This window comes from Lagopus muta, chromosome 16 (assembly GCF_023343835.1).
Source record: "Lagopus muta isolate bLagMut1 chromosome 16, bLagMut1 primary, whole genome shotgun sequence".
NCBI lineage: Eukaryota > Metazoa > Chordata > Aves > Galliformes > Phasianidae > Lagopus > Lagopus muta.
In genome coordinates, this window is record NC_064448.1 from 7,756,930 (window position 1) to 7,777,729 (window position 20,800).

A 20,800-nucleotide genomic window follows, 5' to 3' on the forward strand; every position below is an offset into this window, starting at 1 on the left:
GCTAAAGCAAAGAGATGGACAATGCTGTTCACAGTGTGTATGTCACTGCAGTCTCCAGGCTTTGGTCTGCTTGTTCAAGCATTCCTCCCGTGGCTGTCAATACTGATAGCTGCATCACATTGCATCAGGACCTGGAAGTTTATTTTCCTTAGCACATGTATGTTAAATTCCTAGGGATCATTTAGCTGTGAGATTGTGCAATTTCCTTTTAGTACACATTAAAATTGAGGGCCTGTATCATGTTACAAATGCCTTTTACAGTCACAGAGGTTGGTGGAAGGGAACGCTAAGATTCTGCTCTTTCAGTTTGGAAATACTTTACACTGTAAACACCATGGCAGAGATGTGGTTTACAGGCACATCTTCTGAGTGATAATTTCATGTTCCTGCCAAATCAGTTTGGTCTTTGTGATTTCTTTCACGTGTTCAGTCTCATAGGAGACCTTCCCTAGACTTAAAGGAGGTTGTTTACATTCATCATGCTCAGGTGCTTGGAAAGATAACCTTCATTTAGAGTAGGTACTTCAGTAAGCAATAAAGATCTCTATAGGAAAGATAGCAGTTATCATCTGCGCTTTAGGTCCTTTCATGACTAAGTCTAGAACCATAGTATTTTGGTGCTAGTACTTCAGTGTGCCTAAGAGGGTTTTGTTAATTGTTGACACTGGACTTTATGTGTTTCAGATCCTATTTTCTAACATTGAAGACATTCTTGGTGTTCACAAGGAGTTCCTGGCTGCCCTGGAATTTTGTTTACAACCAGAACCTCAGTCTCAGCATGAACTGGGAAATGTTTTCTTAAAATTTGTAAGTACAATGACTTAACACTATCTGAAAATGCAGTTTCCTGTCTTAAGCTCCCATGCCCCTTAACTATCTCTAATCTCTAAGGTTTGTAGCAATACTGTGACAATGTGTGTCTTGAATAAAACTTGAAGGTAGGGTGGGAAAAAAACTTGTGAATGAGGTTAGAACAATGGAAACCACCTCAAACTCAGCTAAACAACAAGGTATTTTTAGAAACCCTTCCTTTTCCCATTGAATATTTTTTCCTTTTTTTCTTCATTCAACTGATCACACAATTGCTGAGAATTTGTCTGCTTTCATTCCAAATATTTCTGAAAAGCAGCACAATTTCAAATAAGTGAATAATGTTATTTGTATTTTAAAATAAAGGAAACCCACAAAAGATATTACTGCATTTACAGTAGTGTCTGTGCATACATTTATCCTTCAGTAAATGAAATGTAACGTGAGATAGCTTAACTTGCACTTGGTGTAATACAGTGCAAGTTACCAAATACAACCTTTTTACCATGGAGTAAATAAATACCTGAATTATGTAGCTCAGAACTACAAAAAATTTGGGTTTTAGACTCAATGCTAGATAAGCATGCCACAAGTACAGAAGAAAAAGTAGTTGTGGTTGTTGAAAACATTTTGATGGATTCTTTTTGTGTCATCTGACTCTGAAAGTTGTATTATTTGTTCTCCTATATATTCATAATATGATGAAGTGTGCCAACATGATTCAGTACCAGGTTGGTGCTGTAAGGTGACCCAGGAAGGCACAGACCTATAACAGGGAACAAGAAATGGTGGAATGGGAAATGAGAAAATCATGGAAATCAGAGAAGCACTGCTTCTCTCATTATAATTTGTTTCTTATATTGCAAACTAATATAAGCATAGAGCACACTGATTGTATATGCAAGATCAATTATTACATATACCTAGTCATGAGATGAACTCATCTAAATGCAAAGTTATCTGATTTACATGTATATAATTCAAAGCTGCAGATTTTTTTTTGTATGCAGCTGCCCTCTTGGGATGTCTGAAGAAATTAGAATGCATCTATATATAATAGATATTCCTTCAAATTTTTATTAACTGCATTAAGCCACAGGCCAACTTCCTATTAAAATATGTTCTATTATACTTTTCTAATCATAATTCGTGCTTCCACAGTTCATCAGGTTTGAGTGGTCAGCAATTATGCAGCCATTCTTTGCTCATAGATCTTTACCAACTATTGATTTTATTTATGCTGTGACACTTAAAATAGTAGCATATGTAGAGACAGTAAAATGTATTGAGACAGTGCTCATAAATTGTGTTCTCTATGAGGAGTGACTGTCAGATGCTGAAGGACATAGTGATGCACTCAATTAAAGACTTGGATACTCAGTAGAATCACTGCCTACCAAGATGTCCTATGCTAACATAGTACTTGTTAGCAATGGTATCAACATGGGATGTCTCCTGAGCAATGCTGTCTAAATGGCTACTGTGTTTCAGAGTGACACCAACTAACCAGAAATGTTAACGCCCTGTCATTTAGCTGAATTCAACCTGCTATATGTAGTCATTGACAATACTTTCTTGTATGTGAGCACAGCATTTGTAACTGACAAATTTAGTAATTAAGTGAATGAATGTTCTCTGCTTCTCAGACTTGCAACAAAGCAGAAATTATGGAACTATAATGCACAGAGATGGCTGCTGGTGAGAACTGATCTTCTGATAGAGACTGTTTGGCTGAGATCAGTTTACACTGCAGTCTGTGAAGTGCATTGCAAATATGATGTACATAATCCCATAAGGAAGAAAACCTACAGCTTATTCAGGAGGATGTCAGACATCTTTCATTTCGTAATACATGGAAGAAGCTGGTCTCATCCATAATGAGTGAAGTAACCATAAAGTATAAGGATAGCATTGGAAGCATTGTGGCACTTCATGTCTTGAGCAGGGAAGAATCAGCAGTAGGTTATGAAGAGAGGAAGGAATGACATGTCCTTGTGTACAGATTATGCCTGCCTTTCAGAAGACTAGCCTCACTGTAGGTATTTGGGAGTGAGGGATGTGGGATTTGTCGTGTCATGGTACAGCCTTTCAGAGTGAGATTCCAGCTGGAAATGCCAGCAGCAAATGTGGTTCAGAGCAAACTCTTCCAGATTCAGTTTTTGAATCCTGTCTGTGAGATCTATGCATCCTAAATTTCTTCTAACTTCTTCAACACTTTTAGTTGGAGTAGCCCTACAGGATCACAGTTGATCCATTTACATTTACGCTAGGACATCTTTTCCCCTGGGTGTTCAACGTGGCAGGATCCAGATCTTGGCTAACGCTTGAAATAAACAAGCCAACATTGCAAGGGCTCCAAAAGAGCAACACATCGACTTCTGGAACTCTTTTAGCAGATGATGAAATGTGCTTGCTCTGATATACAGCTGTGAAAGATTGTTTTGTTCTGGAAGACAGACATTGTTTGTCCTAGCATACTCCACTTGATCAGGTGATTGTAAGAAGTTAATTCTGATGTACTGGAATTTCTTAAGGAGTTGTAGTTCAATAACAGACAGTATGTGGACCATAACAGACAGGAAAGAACACACTTCAATTGAAAATAAAATCTGCTGCTTGAAAAATGGAATGTGTAGAACGTATCTTCAATGTCAAAGACATACTAAACCTTGGATAATTACACCTTATCAACATAGGCTTTCTTGTGCAGGTCATGAAAACAAAAGACTGTCTGCAGAGCAGAAGGGCAGAGGGCTGACTGATGCCTGATTTCTGTTATTGCTGTATTGGTAGAGCATTGGCAACTTAGTAGCCGTAAGCTTATTAGAGTGAAATGCGTTTTCATCTTATTTTTGGGAACAATGCTGCCTGAATGCTTTTACTATTTAAGTCATCAGGAATCTTGTTTTGTTCAGAATGAAATCTTATTTTTTATTTAGGTTTTTCATATTGACGAAATAGTTTTTAGCCTGCTTTCAAAGAAGAAAATGTCATGGCTCATTAAGAATACATCCAGATAGAACGTCTGCAGTTTACCCAGCGTGTCTTTCCTGAAACTTCTGTCCAAAAACTGTTTTCAAATTTACACTAATTTGTGGGTTGTACTACTAGATCCAAAATAACATATGGAGAATAAACTATTGGTTTAGACTTCTTAAATTAACTAAGAACAGTATAGACTTATTTTTGCCACCAAGTCAGAAGGTCTATCTGTGTATCCAGCAGATTTGCTGAGTAAGAATGTGCCATATTTATGGGGTCATTTTTCTGACCATAATTACACTTTCATGCAGTGTAACTGCAGGTTCCAAATTCCTGGGCTATCATCTGTAATTATGTAACTGATAATTTCCTCACCAGGAGATGGGGAGTCCAGGACTGATTGTCACCCAGAGAGGAAATTAAACACTTCAGACACCGAGTAATTTAAAACATAGTTGTCATATTTGTGGATCTCATGCATGAGGGGCAGCTGGAAAAGACTTGATGAAAGCACTCTGGTGTGTGCATAATTATTGTACTGTCTTGAGTTTAGAAAGGAATTCTGTCATGATCTAAATATATCCTCCCCAAACTTCTGGCACTCAGAGCTGCAGTCAGAAACCTGAGCAATGACATTTTGTGTGCACTGATGCAGCGGATGCTCTTGTCTTAATGGTTACTATTTTTAGTCTCAAGCAGGCTGCTTGTGTGCATCTAGGAAGATGAGGGGAGGTGAGAGGAGGAAGTGTAGGAGAAACTTATAAATCTGTCTTGTCACTCTGCAGCTCTACAATTTAGGGATAAAAAAAAAAAAAATCCCATGTCTCTCAATTGTTTCTTTTCTATTGTGCTGTTGACTCAGCCATGCCGTTCCTGTATCTGGTGGTCAGGATCTTTTGTTTCTTTCCAGCTTCCAGTACTAAACTCCATAACTAATATGAGCAGCTGTAGATGAAGGATGTCTTGAACATCTGCATTCCAGCTCTTTGTGTCCGTTTGATGGTTGTTTTATTCACTTTGTACCATTGTTGCTGTGTTTGGCCATGCATCTTTTTATTCTTAATTCTTCTTTTGGATGTATAGGGAGAGAAAACTTTTTCAATAAATTACTAGTAAAAATAAATAAAAATTAATAAAATAAATTTTAAAAAAAGAAGCAATTTTCAGTCTCTGAGCATGTACATCTAGCCATGGAGCATCTAACGAAAGCATCAGATTCTTCTCATAAACTGGTGGTGGCTGTGACATGGCTCACTGTAAGTACCTCCATCTTGTTAGGAAGCTACCTTTCTCCTCCTTGCATTTCTTTATTATACTGGTCATTTTGTGTTTATTCATCAAAATGCTTTCATTCAGGAGACATGTTGTGGGCAGCCCTATAAGACTGGGGATTTCCAGCTGGTTGCTTCTTCCAGTGCTTGTTTTTTTCCAGCCACCTTTGTTTGTTTCTTCTTCCTGTGGTAGTAATTAGCATAGTTCAGATATGTCAGTTCCATTTATGTTTCCCTTGCTTCTGGCTTTACTTTGCTTCTGTCTGCTTGTATGGAATATCCTGGCACATGAAAGTCCCTGAGATAGCAAAATCCATTCTTTCAGCAAAGGATGTATTATTTCAGTGATGCATTGAAAGGAAAAGTACAGAAGAGGTCTGTGGTCAGAAAACTGATGCTAATTCACAAAAATAACTTAGGAATTAGGGGAACACTTCTATAAATTATTTGCATGTGGAGATATTGTACATATCATGTGAAATGCAACTCTAGCACTCTAAAGCAGAGTGCACATTCCTCTGTGTAAAGAATTTAGGATCAGACTGTGGCAATACAGACAGTCTAGTTTTCTCCAAGTCAATAAGTTAATGCTTTTTCTTGCAGAAAGACAAGTTCTTTGTGTATGAGGAGTACTGTAGCAACCATGAGAAAGCGCTCAGACTGCTGATGGAATTGAACAAGATCCCAACAGTGAGAGCATTCCTCCTGGTAAGCACCTTCTCTAGCACTCTTCACTTAATGGTATGACTTTGTACTGTACTCGTAATGCTTCTTTAGTATCTGAAGAATGCCAAACATTTTGCAGACATGATTCATTCCAGCTACGAAGCACTTCAGAAGGATGGATATTGAAATAATTGGTGAATTCAAGTACCAACTAAGCACAGCTATGGTATGAATAATTTCAGTGGATACAGAGAAGTATTTTAAAAAACATTAAGAATAAAAAACAACATCAGCAAAAATAAGAGAAAAATTGAGCAAAGATTGTGAAAGGAGTAATGCAATAATTTATCAGCAGGGCTGAGACTGGTTCCCTGCTCAATTCTCTGATCAATTCACCATCTGCAGACCCACCAGAAACATGTGGCCTCCTTCTGACATCCTTTTCCCCATGAGGCCACTTGTGGGCAAGAAACATAGGTTGGATTAACTATTTTGGTGGCATAATTGTTTCTTGTATTAAAAACGGCCCAACTCCTCATCCAACCCATGAAATATTAGCGTGTGCTGGGAGGAAGTGTGGCATACAGCCTTCTTAAGGGCTAGACTGCAAAGAGAAACAACCAGTAGATAGCTTTTTTGTTGTTTTTTTTTTAATCCAGGTTAGAGGGGTAGGTGTTTCTCCTTACAGCCTCCCCTCAATTCTCCTTGATTTTCGGTGTTATTTTCCTTGCTATGAATGGAAGGCATTTGGGCTGGGGATGGACAATAGGTGAGGGACCAGTCAGCACACTAGTTCTGTGTCTTAGTAAATGCTGTGAAGTGAAAGAAAGGCTGTTGTTTTGCAATGGACTGATTCTGTTCTGTATTCTGCTCTGCTTTTTTCCATTCTGCCAAAGGCATGCTCTTTCCTAATACAGTACAGTAGAAGAAAACTTCTGCATAAATGCCTGTCACAAGCAGGGCCAGAGCATTCTTCTAGCCACAAAATATAGACCTTGGAGGGGGGAGCAGGAACACACACGCTGCTGGGTACTCAGAATTTCTTTATCACATCTGAGTTTCAATAAACCCTGTTAAAGTATTAGTTCAAGTCACCAAATGAGCAATTCCTGCTCATGATCTACTCTGGGTATTTCTGTTGAGAGAAACTTAAGGAGAAAGACAAGCAATGAAAGTGGATATAAAAACCATCCTTCCCAACATCCAGAGTGTTCTCTGCATTTCAGCTGGATTGGCAACAAGCTCCTGTCTGTGTTGCCGGCAGCAGCTGGCAAACTAATTATGAGGCACATGAAAGATGTCGCACTGTCTGCTGTGGCTTTGCAGCAGCACCTGAATCCAAGGGATTTTTAAAATAACAGTAACTATGGAAGGAGAGGCTATGCTCAAATCTTTGCTTTGTTGTGGCTGTTGTAATTTCTTCCAGGCCTTCACTCTTCTCTCCACTGCCTCCTAAAGCCAACGCTATAATGCCACCATGCAGAGAGCTGCATTAAAATACAAAGCTTTGCTTGTGAGGATGGATTTGGCCCGATTGCCCCCTTGCAGCTGCTGAAATACAGAATGTGGGAATGTGTTTGAAAAATCAGTAAGTGTTAAAGGGCATTTTTGAGTCCAGAGCTAGAGGGAGGGCTGAAAGGAGAGACGGGAAGGACTGAATCACCCGAGACTTGGAAAATTGGACAGGGAGCATTGTGAGCTGGTAGCCAATGCCACAGATCTAGAATAGCCCTGGGGAAGAGTTATTTTACAGACAACTGTCTGTAAAAATACCACTTAGAAATAATGAGAGTTATGTCAGATGTCTATGAACAGTTCTTGAAGAAGAGAATTATTGAACTACAGCCACAAACCCACTGTATTTCAGAGTGTATCTGAGCCACTGCACACACTTCAAAGGGGAAAGTGTTATCAGTGATGCCCCCAACAAAAGCACATCTTGGCTGAAATGGATTTAAACTTCATCCTCTGCTAACACGGCAGATTTGCCCTGGGTGGTTATTGGAGTAAAGTTATCCAGATTAATGGCTGAACATAGGAAAGTAGCTTATCTCAAATAGATTTGAAGTTGATCTGAGTCCAGTGCCTACCTTTACCAGTGGGCAATGCCAGCATCTTTAGGGAAATATATAAAAACCTTAGAGTTCATCAGTGATTATCACACATATTATGGATTACTGTGAAGAAATAAGGGGATGAGTAAAGGGCTGTTGTTTTTCTTCTATACCGTACTCTATTTATATATTTTCCTTTCATATCAGTCCTGAGAGATGAATTTTCAGAATCAATTAAGAAAATAAGCATCTCTTGTTTTGAGGTGGTGTGCACAAACTTATCTGTGAAATGATTCTTACAGAATGCCCTTCCAAATCTTTTAGAATTCATTGTGTGAGTATTGCAAGAGTTCATCAGTTGCTTCACCTGTTTTTCAACCTAAAATCTGTTTGGACTTCTGTTTTGTTTGGTGTATTGGTCCAGTATTATCAAGGGTTTATACTGTTATCTTCCTTAATATGTTAAAGCAACACTGGAAGAGCAGTCATTGTCCTTGGTGGGGAAATGCCCTTCAACTTCTTTGTGATGCCTTCTGATTTCCAGACAAAGAGCTAAGGTTGAAACATAGCAGATTTTTTATTTTATTATTATTATTATTATTATTACTATTATTATTATTATTATTATTATTATTATTATTATTATTATTATGAGCACCAGAGTTACAGAAATCTGTTTTCCATGTGTCATTGCTTCTTGCATCAGTGTTCTCCTTCCCACACAGCAGCCTTGCCTGCATAACCCCAAACTTCTTCTGCAGTATTATGTACTACAACTGCTTCAAGGCTACATTTGTGCTGTTTAGCCTGCCAGTGCACCCCTACTGTTTGCCCAGCTGGGTTTAGACATAATGTTTTGCCAGAGAATTGGTGGATGAGATGCTGATGACTCATTTGTTTCAGAGCTGCATTTGATTTCCTTCAGACATAGAGACTGTACTAGAGTTAATTATGTGATTCTTTATTTATATGCTTTATTTTATCCTTTGAGCGTTCTGGAAGACGTGTGCAAACTCTGCATAGTGAATGGAGACAAACAACTGTTTTGATTGTGGGGTAGGTTGGATTCTTTAAGGTAATGATGCATTCTAGATTTGCTGACTGTCATTGTATTGTTATATTTTTTTGAGCCATAAGCTGTATAACATCTCAGTGGGAAGAGACCTTTCTTTGCAGCCACTGGTATCCACAGCAGGTTTTTTTTGCTGACTCGTGGAGAATTTTGCAGCTTAGCTTGATGGCTGTATTTCAGTGGAGAGTGACGTCCCGTTTCTTTTATCTTAGGAATGGTGAAGTTCATCGTGACCATAATGTGTATTATAGAAACAGCAAATAATGTCAAAGAGCATGCGAAAGTGTTGCCTGAGTTAACATTAACTTCCTTTTTTGATTATAGAGTTGCATGCTTTTGGGAGGCAGAAAGACTACAGACATTCCACTGGAAGGTTATCTACTGACTCCAATTCAGAGAATTTGCAAATATCCACTTCTGCTTAAGGTAAACCAAGAAAGAATGTCTTTGGCTAGTTGTTTTTCTCTTGGAGTGATTTTTGCAACTTTTTAACCCTTGATTTCCTGTCACTGCTACCATCCTGACTTGTGCTTTTAAAGGTTCAATCCTGTTTACAGAAAATGGTTTTTTTTTATGGATACAGTCAAAAACTGGCTGATGACACTGTTAAATCTCTTAACGGCGTGGGTAGACCAGACAGGTTAAGGTACTCATCAGCTGACTTCAGATTTCTTCTGATATTTATGAAGACCTGAGTGCTATTTTAGCCCCTTCCTGAAAAGCTGTGGTTAAATGGAATTTTATTAGTATTCTAAGGAACTCCATGGCTCTTAGGGATTGGAAACCGGACACATCTTTCATCACTAGGTCTCTAGTTTGAGTGTAGTCAGGTCAGTAATTATCAAAATTCTTCATCATCTGACAGCTGTTTTGTGGCTTGTTTGAAAACCATTTGGTGTCTCAGATAAGCTTCTACTGGACAGGTGTTACTGCAGAAATGACTCCTGCAATTTGCACTAATTGGCCCCCTTGCTAGCTGGTGTACTGTGGGAGTTAAAGTACCAAAGACATAAAAAGAGCCAACTTACCTCATTCCTTCAGGTCAGGGCTGGATCATGCACCTAGTGGGGAGAAGTAAAAGGAGAAATCAGTTTCTAGGAAAGCCTGCATCACCAGTGATCTAGTAGCTACTTAATGGCTAAAAGCCAGAAATCTTCAGTGATGTTCAGTCTCATATTCTCAGAGTAATGTTATATTTAATAAAATACAAGTAATTCTTAATAAATATAAGAAGCAGCGATTTCTCATCTCAACAGAATGGTTCCTTCCTTAATCACAGAGGAAAATAATGATTCTGTGATGATCCAGTTCTCTTGGGCATAGGCTGGACCTATGAATCAAGTGTATGTCATGTAAAATTACTGCAGTACTGTGTCTGTAAGTTCAGACTGAATAAGGACTTTCAAAGGTCCAGGCTGGTTAGCTCAATACTGATGTTTTTCCTTTAATAAAAGTCCAAATTCATCTGAGGAATATTTAAATCATTTCTTTCCATCACCTTGGAGCTTTCACAGAAAAAAATTGGAGTCCTTCCTACAGGTGGAATCATTTTGTGTGTGCAGCAGACACTCATCTTAAAATCTTACAGTACACATTCATGCGCCATGTCTTGTGGATGTAACTACTGAGATTTACATGCACACAGTTTAGCAGTTCAGTCCATCCAATGGAATGCAGACTCCTCTTATGATTTAAAAACACCAAGAAAAAACAAAGAACAGAAGAACGTGCTTTGTTTCACCATACATTCATGGTTAGCAAGTTGTGTCCTGTTGAAAGTTTGCCTGGTAGTTGCTAGTACAAAATCGCCAGAGCGGGCACAAATGTCTCAGATGTGGAAGAAAAAAAAGGCTGAGTGAAGAGAAAACTGATTTCTGGTAGTGCTGGTGAGGAAAATGCAGCTCTCCAAGAAAAAAGTAAAATAGATTTAAAAAACAACCTTCAAATTAAGTGTTTGCTCTCCCTTTGCTCCTGAACTGCAGTTATTGCTACAGAAATAGCTGTTCTGTATTCATGGGAATTTTATCTTATTTTATCTAATTCCCAGAGCAAACACATGCACTGTATTCCACCTGATTAGAAAGATCATCAATACCCACTTTCCTATTTTACTTTCTTTTTAATAGGAGTTTGTGAACATCCAGATCTTCTGATGACTTTGATATGACCTTGTTATAGTTTAATTAGTATAGCTAAGCAGTTGGATTTGATAAAGATAATACGAGTGCTGTAGCTCAGACTCGCCAGTGTTTGAAAGCCAGCCTGAATAATAAAGCACATTTAAATGGGATAACTACTTTTCATTAATACTATATGTAAGCATTGTTCTTCCAGAATAATAGCTTCTCACACAGAGTCCATTTCAGTTAATTAGGAATAGCATACTGGAATATTTTCATGTACAGGTACACTTTAAGCAAATATTATCAGTTATTTCCAGTGTAAAGTATGGCATCCTGTAACTGGGAAACTTACATATTATTATCCTCTGATGAAGCTTTTGCAAGCCTTATGTGTGGTTTGAAACATGGGACTCAGACCTTGCCATGCTGTTTCACCATCTCTGTGCTAATAGAGCAGCAGTGATGTTAACATTTTTGTCCCCAGCACAGTTTCTATGTGCTTCACAAAGCACAGGAGAGAATTAGCACAAACTCATTGGTCAGTAAATTACTTTTATCCCCAGTCTAAACCCTCCCTAATAGTAACTAACCTTCCACCTCTTTTCCTTGCTGTCACAGTTCAGCGGGGGATTTAAAGTCCATTTGGGAACGTAGGTACTACGAATACTTGTCTGTTACTGAAGAGCTTTGCCAGAAATTTTCCTTAAAAGTGAGAAAGAGGCTTTGAGCAGGCTTAAACAAAGTAGAACTATGCTTGCTGTGATGGACATTATGGTTTGGTAAGAAGAAAAGAAGCAAGGGCAAACAGGTGTACAGAACTTGAGAGCATAGACTGAGTGACTTACAACACAGCGTGGATGTGGACGCTGGAAAGTTTGCTGAATAAATATTTCTATCAGAATATTTTGGATTAAGGCAACTCTGTCTCACTGATAATAATTGTGACTCTATATTAATTAGCATTAACTATGCTTCTTAGTTGTAGAAGCAGCTGTTGTGTAAACCAATCTCTGAACAAAAATAGCCTTTTTCCCCTTAATAAAGAGCATTTATGTCAGCAAGAGGAAAACCCTAAGGGAGCAGCGATCATGAGTTAATCACACCATTGGGGGTGGGGATTGGATGCAGTCATTTCTGTCTCCTTCTTCTTCCCAACACGCAAAAAATGCACAGCACATGATAACTGCCCCCCATGGGCTCTGATAGCCCAGTGCTGTCACAGGGGCTGTTTCTTATTTGATGTCTGTTCTCTTAAGGAGCTGCTAGATCTCCAGCCAGAAATGCACATTCTACCTCTGATCCTTTAAAAATATAACGACTCCTTGGAAGATTTAGGGCAGTAATTATGTATTGCTTCATGTGATGGAAGATTCACTGGCCCTAGGAGAGAAAGAAAATCTGGAGGCAGAAAGCTGAGCATCCAGCCCATAGCCTTCTCAAAAGGGAGAGCCCAACAGTGAGGCATACACAGACTGCAACAAGTGTGGTGCCTGGGATGTGAAAGGGAAAAACAGGAAGCCGGTGGTGGATGAAGGACCTTGCTCTCCCCCCTCTCCATCTTCCCCATTCCTCTCAGCAACATTTAAGGAAGAAAATCTAGTTAGCCATAATTTGAATATGTTTAAACTCAGGGGTTTTGCACCCCCTGTTCAGAAGAGTGGTGTTCACTAAGATTCATTATACTGCCTGGTTGAAATCCAAGTCTATGTAGCATAACATTACAACATTAAAAGTTATATATACCCTACAGAGCTGTAAGGAACACTGCCAATTTATAAATCATAGTTCTGTCTTCGACACTTCTTATATATCATCTCAAATAACTGCTAATATATATAAAACATGGTTTTGTTGTGCTTTAATTTGGCATATATTGCAGATTTGATGGTACATCTAATGTCATCAGTTTTACTGATTTACCGTTGCCTGATTTTTACCTTGCAGAAACAGCTACAGAAGTTATACATTTTAAATGTATGCAGGATAAAAAAAAAAATACTGCGATTGGCAGATGCAGAGCCTGGTGTAGCATCTATTTTCTGGTTAGTTTAAGTGGAAAATAGATTTTTAAATACATGCAAATGTTAAAAACTGAAAATACAAATACAAAAATCCTTGAAACACAAAGGAACGTGTCTTTTTCTGAGCATTTTTTCCTTTTTTTTTTTTTTTAGCACAGTTTGGAATTGAAACATTTATTACCACATCTCTTTGAATTGATAAAAAATATGGTTTCTTTTTTATCTCTGTAATCCTGAGATGTTCACTAAAATAACTAACGGATGCATCCCAGAAACTGTTTTATGCATGCGCTGCTTGTAGTGCAAAGCAACACAGCCTGGCAAGCAATGATTTGCTCAACATTAACAGTCACTGCACAGAATTAGTGTTAAAGCCATGTGTGGGTGACAAGAGTATGAATATAGGAAGAAGGAATTTTTAAAATGCAGGGACTTAGATATTTAAACTGCAAAACATGTTCAGTTGAGTTGTAAGCACATAATCACTTTCTGGGTAGCAACACAGGATATGGGGAAGGATGACAGACTCCTTTTCTTTAAAAAGATCAGTTAAGCAGAATGACATCCTTTCTGCTAGGAAATATTAAAATTGTGTTTACATTTGAAAAACCTCTAGTTTCCTCTGCCTGCATGCATTGTTTGCTCATCACCCCTCCTGCAACCTCTTTGCATCTTCCTGTGCAACGTTCTTGTTGTTGAGTTCTCTCCTCATAGTTTTGTTGTTGTTGTTGTTGTTCTGTTTGGTTTTCTGTGTGTGCCAAACACAATTAGTAGGTAACAAATGCATGAACAGCTGATGTGTTGTCTTTTTGTGATTACTTCTTACATTTAAATTCTATTCTATTTGGAAGTATTTTAGCCATATGCTATTTAAAGCTGTGTCTGATACTGAAATACTTTAGTTGGAAATCCTTTTACTACATTGCATAATTGAAGATTGGCATTTCTATGAAGAGTTCTCTTTTTTGGGGGGGGGACGATACAGTTAATAGGAAGTAAGATAGCATTCAAATCTCTAGCACTGCCTTTCCTGTGTAGTTACTTCCCGATTGCTAGACAATTCAGATGGAATCAAGAAGCCAAATAATCTTTTAGAATCCAAATGCAAGAGCTTTGCCAGTGTTAATTCATACTTTCTATCAAGAATTAGTTGGAAAATTGTAGCTTCCAAATAGACTTTTTTGATTCTGTTTCAAAGTCCAATTTGTTGCAAGTGCTTTAACCATACTGCCCTATCCACTGAAGGCAGAATGCCCACTGGGAAGAGCAGATTTGAGGCCATCTAAGGAACATGAAGGTGCATAAGTCAACGGGACCTGATGAGATGCATCCGAGGGTCCTGAGGGAACTGATAGGTGAAGCTGCTGAGCCAATATCTATTTATACTTGAGAATTTGTGGCAGTTTGGTGAAGTTCCTACTGAATGGAAAAGGGAAATGTAACCCCATTTTTTAAAAGGAAGAAAGGAAGACCAGAGGGAACTGCAGGCCGGTCATTCTCACGTCTGTGCCTGGTGAGATCCTGGACTAGAACCTCCCTGGGAGCCATGCTAAGGCACATAGAAAACAGCAAGGTGACTGAGGACAGCCAATATGGCTTCATTAAGGGCAAATCATGCCTTACAAATTTGGTGGCCTTCTACAATCACAGTGTTGGTTGAAAAAGTAACAACTGACTTCATCTATCTGGACTTGTGCAAAGCATTTGATGCTGTCCCACATGGTTCCTTGTTATGACTCCCTCTGTAAAATCATTTGGGCTCTGCATGAAGGAGCTATGAGTGTCCTAACCTGAAACTTGGCAGCTATGAAGTAGTGAAAAAAAAGAGAAATGCTGTGTCAGGAGCAGGCAGTTTTTATTTCTATCTTAGTTCATTAAAGATTTTTTTTTTAATACAGAATATTTTTGCAACTTTTCTTTTTTTCTCTTTCTCTGAGGGAAAGTGAGAAGTTGGAAGATAATGCCTAAGATGAGAGACTGAAAAATACCAGCTTTTCTGTTTTCAACTGCTGGTTAGTGTGAAGGATTAACAAGTCTGTAGCTGGAGAGTCGATATTTTATGAATTAGTTAAAGACACTCTTTGCAAGGAATAGTTTTCTGTAAGTGCCAGCAACCTCATGTTCTAGGCCTTGTAGTGCGTAAGTTGCAATATATGAGGCAGTCGTTCCAGACAGCATTATATATGAGCTATCTGGAGGACAGGTCAGTCATACCCAAGGTTTGCCATCTGGTCTCTCTCTCAGCTGCCTTTCTAAGTGTTGGCAAATGCTCTTGTAGTTTACACATCATAAATCTGCCACTCTAATAAATAAATACGCAGAGCTCCCTGGCTGTATTTCAGAAGTGCTGGGCAGTGTTCTTATGGGGGATGCCAGTGTCAGAGCAGCAGGGCTCTTCCTCTGGTGCTTAATACTGAGCAGGGATGGGGGCAAGCAAGTCACTGCCCCAGTGACTCTCTGACTGTCAACTACTGCAGTTGTGAAAACTAAGTACCCTAGCTAGTGCCCTCCCTGCCTTATCCAGCCCCCTCTCCTACTCTTGTTCAGCACAGCAGGTAGCTAGCAGGAGTGGGGAATGTGTTGCTTTCTGTCCTCCCTTCTTCAAAATCTCCTTTGGATACATAAAGAATCTTCTGAAGTCAGAAGATGGAGGGTAGGGGGTGGATTGGGAATAGAAAAGAAAAGGATTGAATCTCAAAGAACTTCCTTCTCCTCACATTTGCAGCCACTGGAGAAAAAAAAAAAAAAAAAAAACAAAAAAACTTGGGGTTCAGAAAGTAGGCATTTGTTCCTTCCTGTATCTTCCCTCCCTGCTTTTAGGCACCAGGTGGAACAGGATTAGCTGAGAGATGTCCTGCAGATTAGGAAGATAGTGTAGCTGCAGGTGTGCTGTGCATTGAAGTTGCAGACTCCTGTACTGTTCAAGACAGCAAAACAGTATGCCACACACTGCCTTCCTTTGCCTACAAGCAAACGTTAAGAGAAATAGTTCATATTACACAGGTGTAGATGCAATTTTTGTTGTAGCAGAAGATGGTTCCTTGTCTCTTTATTGCAGCTGTGGTCTTCTGTGAATGAAGAACTCTTCCTCTGTGTCTTGGTGATACTTCAAAAAAGTATGTTTAGACAGTGCTAATATTTACATATGTTTCTAAAGGAGAGTGGTTAACACTTGTCATGTAGCAAAAATTCTGCACTTTGTTTTGGAAGCAGAAGCTACTGTCACCAAGTGGAACAACATCTCTCACCTACTTCTTTGCCATTGTTATTTTTTAAACATTTAATTTGCCTCAACTTACTCTGAACAAAAGTGGGATATGGGTAACTTCCACTTCCATGGGGAATTACGTTAGTGATAGTGACTGGCAGTTGTAGCAGGCAGCTCTCTTGTGCATGTGTTACTCTGTAAATCATGCGAGAGCACTAATTCCTTTTCCTGATGGGATTCCCAGTTGTCAGCACATAGCCCATCTCCTCCATCATTTCTCTGACAACAGGCACTGTCAATCACCATTCATAATTATGAGGTAGGAGAAGTTGCAGCTGTGAATATGTTATCAAATACCTAATCAATGCAAAGAATTGAATAGCCCAATCTTATTGGACAAACATATATATATATATATATATATATATATATATATATATATATATATATATATATATATACTCTCCAATTCATTTGGACCTTTCCATCTCCAGGATCTGACTGTGTGCTCATGAGAATATCTCCCATTGCTATATTTGCCTCTTCTGTTATCTAGAAGAGTCTCAGTAGTCACATAAATTAGTCTCAAGATTCAGATGCTAGCTTAAAAGATTCTGAAAAATTGAGAATAAAGATCATATGTTGCAGTCCTGTAACACTGGGTGTCAAGGTAATTCATGAGCACTAGCAAACCAAGTCTTGTTCCAGTCAGTCTGAGGAAGTACCGAGACTGTCTGTGAAAGAGGCTGGAACAACCTGTACTTTAGCACTAGCTTCCTCCTTTAAAATATGCCCTCCACTTTTGCTGTTGTTTGAGCACCTCACACTCTTACTACTTATTCTGTAGATATACCTGCTAGTTATCAGAGGTAGCACATGACAAACTAGTCACGCACTGAAAGTGACTTCTGTCTGAAGAACTTCATAGAGCTTATGTATGAACCAACCATAGAATAGAGAAAGCTTCTTGATTTATGGAGTGTTTGGGTTAGCAGGCTTCAGGAGAAGCTGAGTTTCAACCCCCATCCTTTCACTGGCAGGCCCTGGAACTAGACCCTAGAAGTACCAGTTAACTTGAGCTAGAGGTTGTGTGAACAGCAACCAGTTTATGAACAATGCTTGCATTCCATGCTGTGCTACCAACCCAAGGGAAGCAAGCCCCTGTAGTACTGAGGATCACCTGAAATCTGAGTATGTCAATGTTGAGAAAGACAGAAGGCACAAAGATCTTTAATGTCAGCGTGGCAGAAATTAGCCTGGAGAAGAGTCAGTTGCTTAGGTTAGCATGTTGATGTGGAGAAGCCAAAGACAAATAGGACTACAAAATAGACCTCATTGAAGGCTACGACAAGCACTTGGGGATTGTAATCTCTCATCCTGGATGATCACCAGCTGGAGCAATCCGGTTGTCTTTGCCCATACTGGTGAGAGCTATGGACTGCAGCAGTTTAGCTCTGTCCAGATCACACTGCTGTGCAGGATCTCTGGCTGCATTTCAAACGTTCTCCTCCCTCATGCAAAATGATGCAGTTCAGCAGCAGTTTACCATTTGCTCACACGACTTTAAAACAACCAAATACTATGTTGAAGCAAAACATTACGGGAGAAATATTTCAGGCAATCTGAAAATGTGGGTCTTAAGCACCATATTATGTATCAAGAGGAAATTACCAGGCTTAGCTAAGGTTTCTTTAATGTATTTCTATCCCTTTGTGGCTGACTATAAAATAGCATTGGTCTAAAAAAATGATTAATTATGTGTTGACATTGGTTGCCCCTTTGCCAGTCTGGTAGATGTTGCTAGGTCTCAAGTTTTCCCATTGTTGTTCTTCAGTGGTCAGTGTTTATGGGATGTTGTGCATTGAAACAAGTGAAGCAGACTCTTAGGAAATGCTTTGCAGACAAGTTGTTTTCTACATTACTCACTCCAGTCAAGGCACATGTCACTGTGATAGGTTTGCCTTCTGGGGAGCCCTCACCACTTGCCATGTGCCTGTCTTGATCATACCAGAAACGAATGTGACACAGCAAAACATATTTGGCTTGAGTTCTTTTAGTCTGATGTAATTTTAATTTAATGTAATTAACATGGTGATTCTTCATTTATTTAGCAGCATTCATATATAGTAGCAGCCTTGCAGGTGTGAGGAGCAGAGAACGCTGTCCACAAAACCCATTAAATCTGAAATTCTTCTGGCATTTTCCTACAGGATTGTACTTTAATGCTGTGTTTGGCCTTTCCACAAGCTACATCTAATCTTTTTGTTGTTGTTGTTTGCAAGGAATTGGCTAAGAGGACTCCCTCTAAGCATCCTGATCACCCAGCTGTCCAGAATGCACTGCAGGCTATGAAAACAGTCTGCACAAATATCAACGAGACCAAGAGACAGATGGAGAAACTGGAAGCTCTCGAACAGTTGCAGTCCCACATTGAAGGATGGGAGGTATGATGCAGGACTAGCAAGCTCCCTGGAGACAATTCATTGCACAATGCAGTGGGCTGAAGTTTGGTGACGCATACTGTGTACAGGGATTTCTGATGTGTAAATGTGCTTGAAGGTGTGGGTGGTATCACTCTGACAGGTTTAGAATTCAGTGTTTATTTTTGAGTGTGTGGGCTGCTGCTAAATTGTAGCAGAAGATGGGAATCTTAAAAGAGGTAAAGTTGTTAGAGTTGGGGAGGACTGAAATTTCAGATGGGCAGGTTTTGTTTGAAGGACAAATCCGGAAGTAAAATCAGGAGTGATCTACATAGCACAAACTTCTCTCTCTATTCCTACAAGCCTTTAGTTTTTGAGTGAGCTTTGAAAGTTGGCATCATGCAGATTTCCTGTATAAAAAATAAAGTTAGATTAGAAAGTAACTATTATGTTTGTGATTTCTCCAGTTAAGTTTCTCATGGATGTGTTTCTACTGAAGTGTTTCTCAATGAGTGGATCTGTATGGGTAGAGGCACTTAAGTATGAAAGAGAGAAAAGTGAGAGGGAGAGAACTGAGATGTGAAGCCTGGGGAAAGAGGAAATATGGAAAAAGAGCCACCCAGGAGAAATACTGCTAAGTTGGGACGGTGCACAAAAGAATTGGCAGCTTGTCTTGTGATGATTTTAATTGAGGCCCTTGAAATGGTGGAGTTGGAAGCCTCTGGGGGATGCACCACAGGGAGTCAATGGTGTTAAATGGTCTCACAGGGAGACTGGCGTCAGCTTTTAGTAAGACTGACATTTAAAATGTCGAGACTGATCATTGCCAGCTGAGGACATCTTTTTAGAGGTCATGTAAACTTCCTCATGTTTGGACTCTTGGGTGCTCTCCACGACTTTTTTTTGGTTGTTTTTTCTGTCTTTCGTGTATGTTTTAAACCTTGCTCATTTTCTCCCCAAAGGATGTTCTTGGCATCTAGCTAAAGACATGAGAGCAACCCAGATATCCAGCTGTGTATTTTTTGGATAGCAAGCTCAGCAAACAAAAAAGTCATACAATGTTCTATACAGGAGGACTTTTAGAAGCAGTCAGAACCATTTCAAATTCACTGCAACTCATGGGTCATCTAGGCAAGAGGCATGTTTGAACTCCAGGGCTTGAAGCATGACTCCTAAATTGTGCATGATGTAATAAATGAAGTAGTATCAAAGTTAATGCAATTTGGGGACAGTGGATGAGGGGAGGCTTACAAATTCACAGCAACAGTCTGGGTCTGAAAACACTTTCTGATTTGTTTATATGTGCTGCTTTGAAAGATAGTCACCTATATTACTCAACCCAAAAGCTCAAAAAGGGACAAGTGTTTTTCATTCCCGGTAAGCTGTGGAAATTTTCTGAGTCTCACAGTAGCTTGTTAAAAGGAGGAAAACCAGATTTACAAATGCAGACTAATGCTAAACATATCATTTTTTTTTTTCTATGTGCACATTAAACAAATTGAAATGGATTGACAGTTTTCTATTTTTGGGTTTCCACAGTACTATGTTCTTGTAAATTATGACTCTTGAGCAAAGAGTTGTTTCTAAATAGCTGGATGTAGTTCTTTCAGATGTGTTTCATAAAATATTCTGAATGAGAAGGGTTCCTAACTCCTATCCTGTGGAATGTTGCAAATGATGAATTAAAAGCACTTTAAACTTAGTAATGGAGGGATACAAGACACAGAACTGTCTGTAAGAGAAAGTGTATAAGGCAACTTTCATGTTCAGATTTTATCTGCTGGAAAACTCTACTAGGAAACAGTGAATCTCTTTTATCCATTATTATGGTTATAGATTCCGAAACATTCAAGCCCTGTTTGTGTGTTCATGCATCATATGTACTAATCTGATAAGGCCTGTGGTTTCCAACAGCTTTAATACAAGACATCTAAACTGTCAAAAAGTAGTGAGCATCAGCTTTCTTATAACCATGTCTTTTATGACTGTATGAGATACAGCCTGGCTCTGGGGTGTGTGCAAGCAGCCCAACTTAGAGTAACTTTTTTCTTTAATTTGGAACAGGCTTCACTTTCTCTAGTGTTTCTGTTTAACTGTATCAGCAAGGTTTCATTGGGTTCTGTAATGATTATTTCTTTAAATTGTTCCAGTGGGATGGATCCTTGGTATGATC

General features: G+C 39.0%; 1 protein-coding gene across 4 annotated transcripts in view; it reads left to right on the forward strand.

Annotated features, from left to right (window-relative positions):
• The window catches only part of PREX1 (phosphatidylinositol-3,4,5-trisphosphate dependent Rac exchange factor 1), a 154,128-nt gene that overhangs the window by 68,845 nt on the left and 64,483 nt on the right, over positions 1–20,800 (forward strand). For all 4 annotated transcript variants that reach the window (XM_048963214.1, XM_048963211.1, XM_048963212.1 and 1 more), the window contains exons 3-6: positions 685–807; positions 5,667–5,771; positions 9,180–9,281; positions 18,490–18,651. In XM_048963214.1, coding sequence (XP_048819171.1) covers positions 685–807; positions 5,667–5,771; positions 9,180–9,281; positions 18,490–18,651 — 492 coding nt within the window. The remainder of the gene's footprint in view (positions 1–684; positions 808–5,666; positions 5,772–9,179; positions 9,282–18,489; positions 18,652–20,800) is intronic.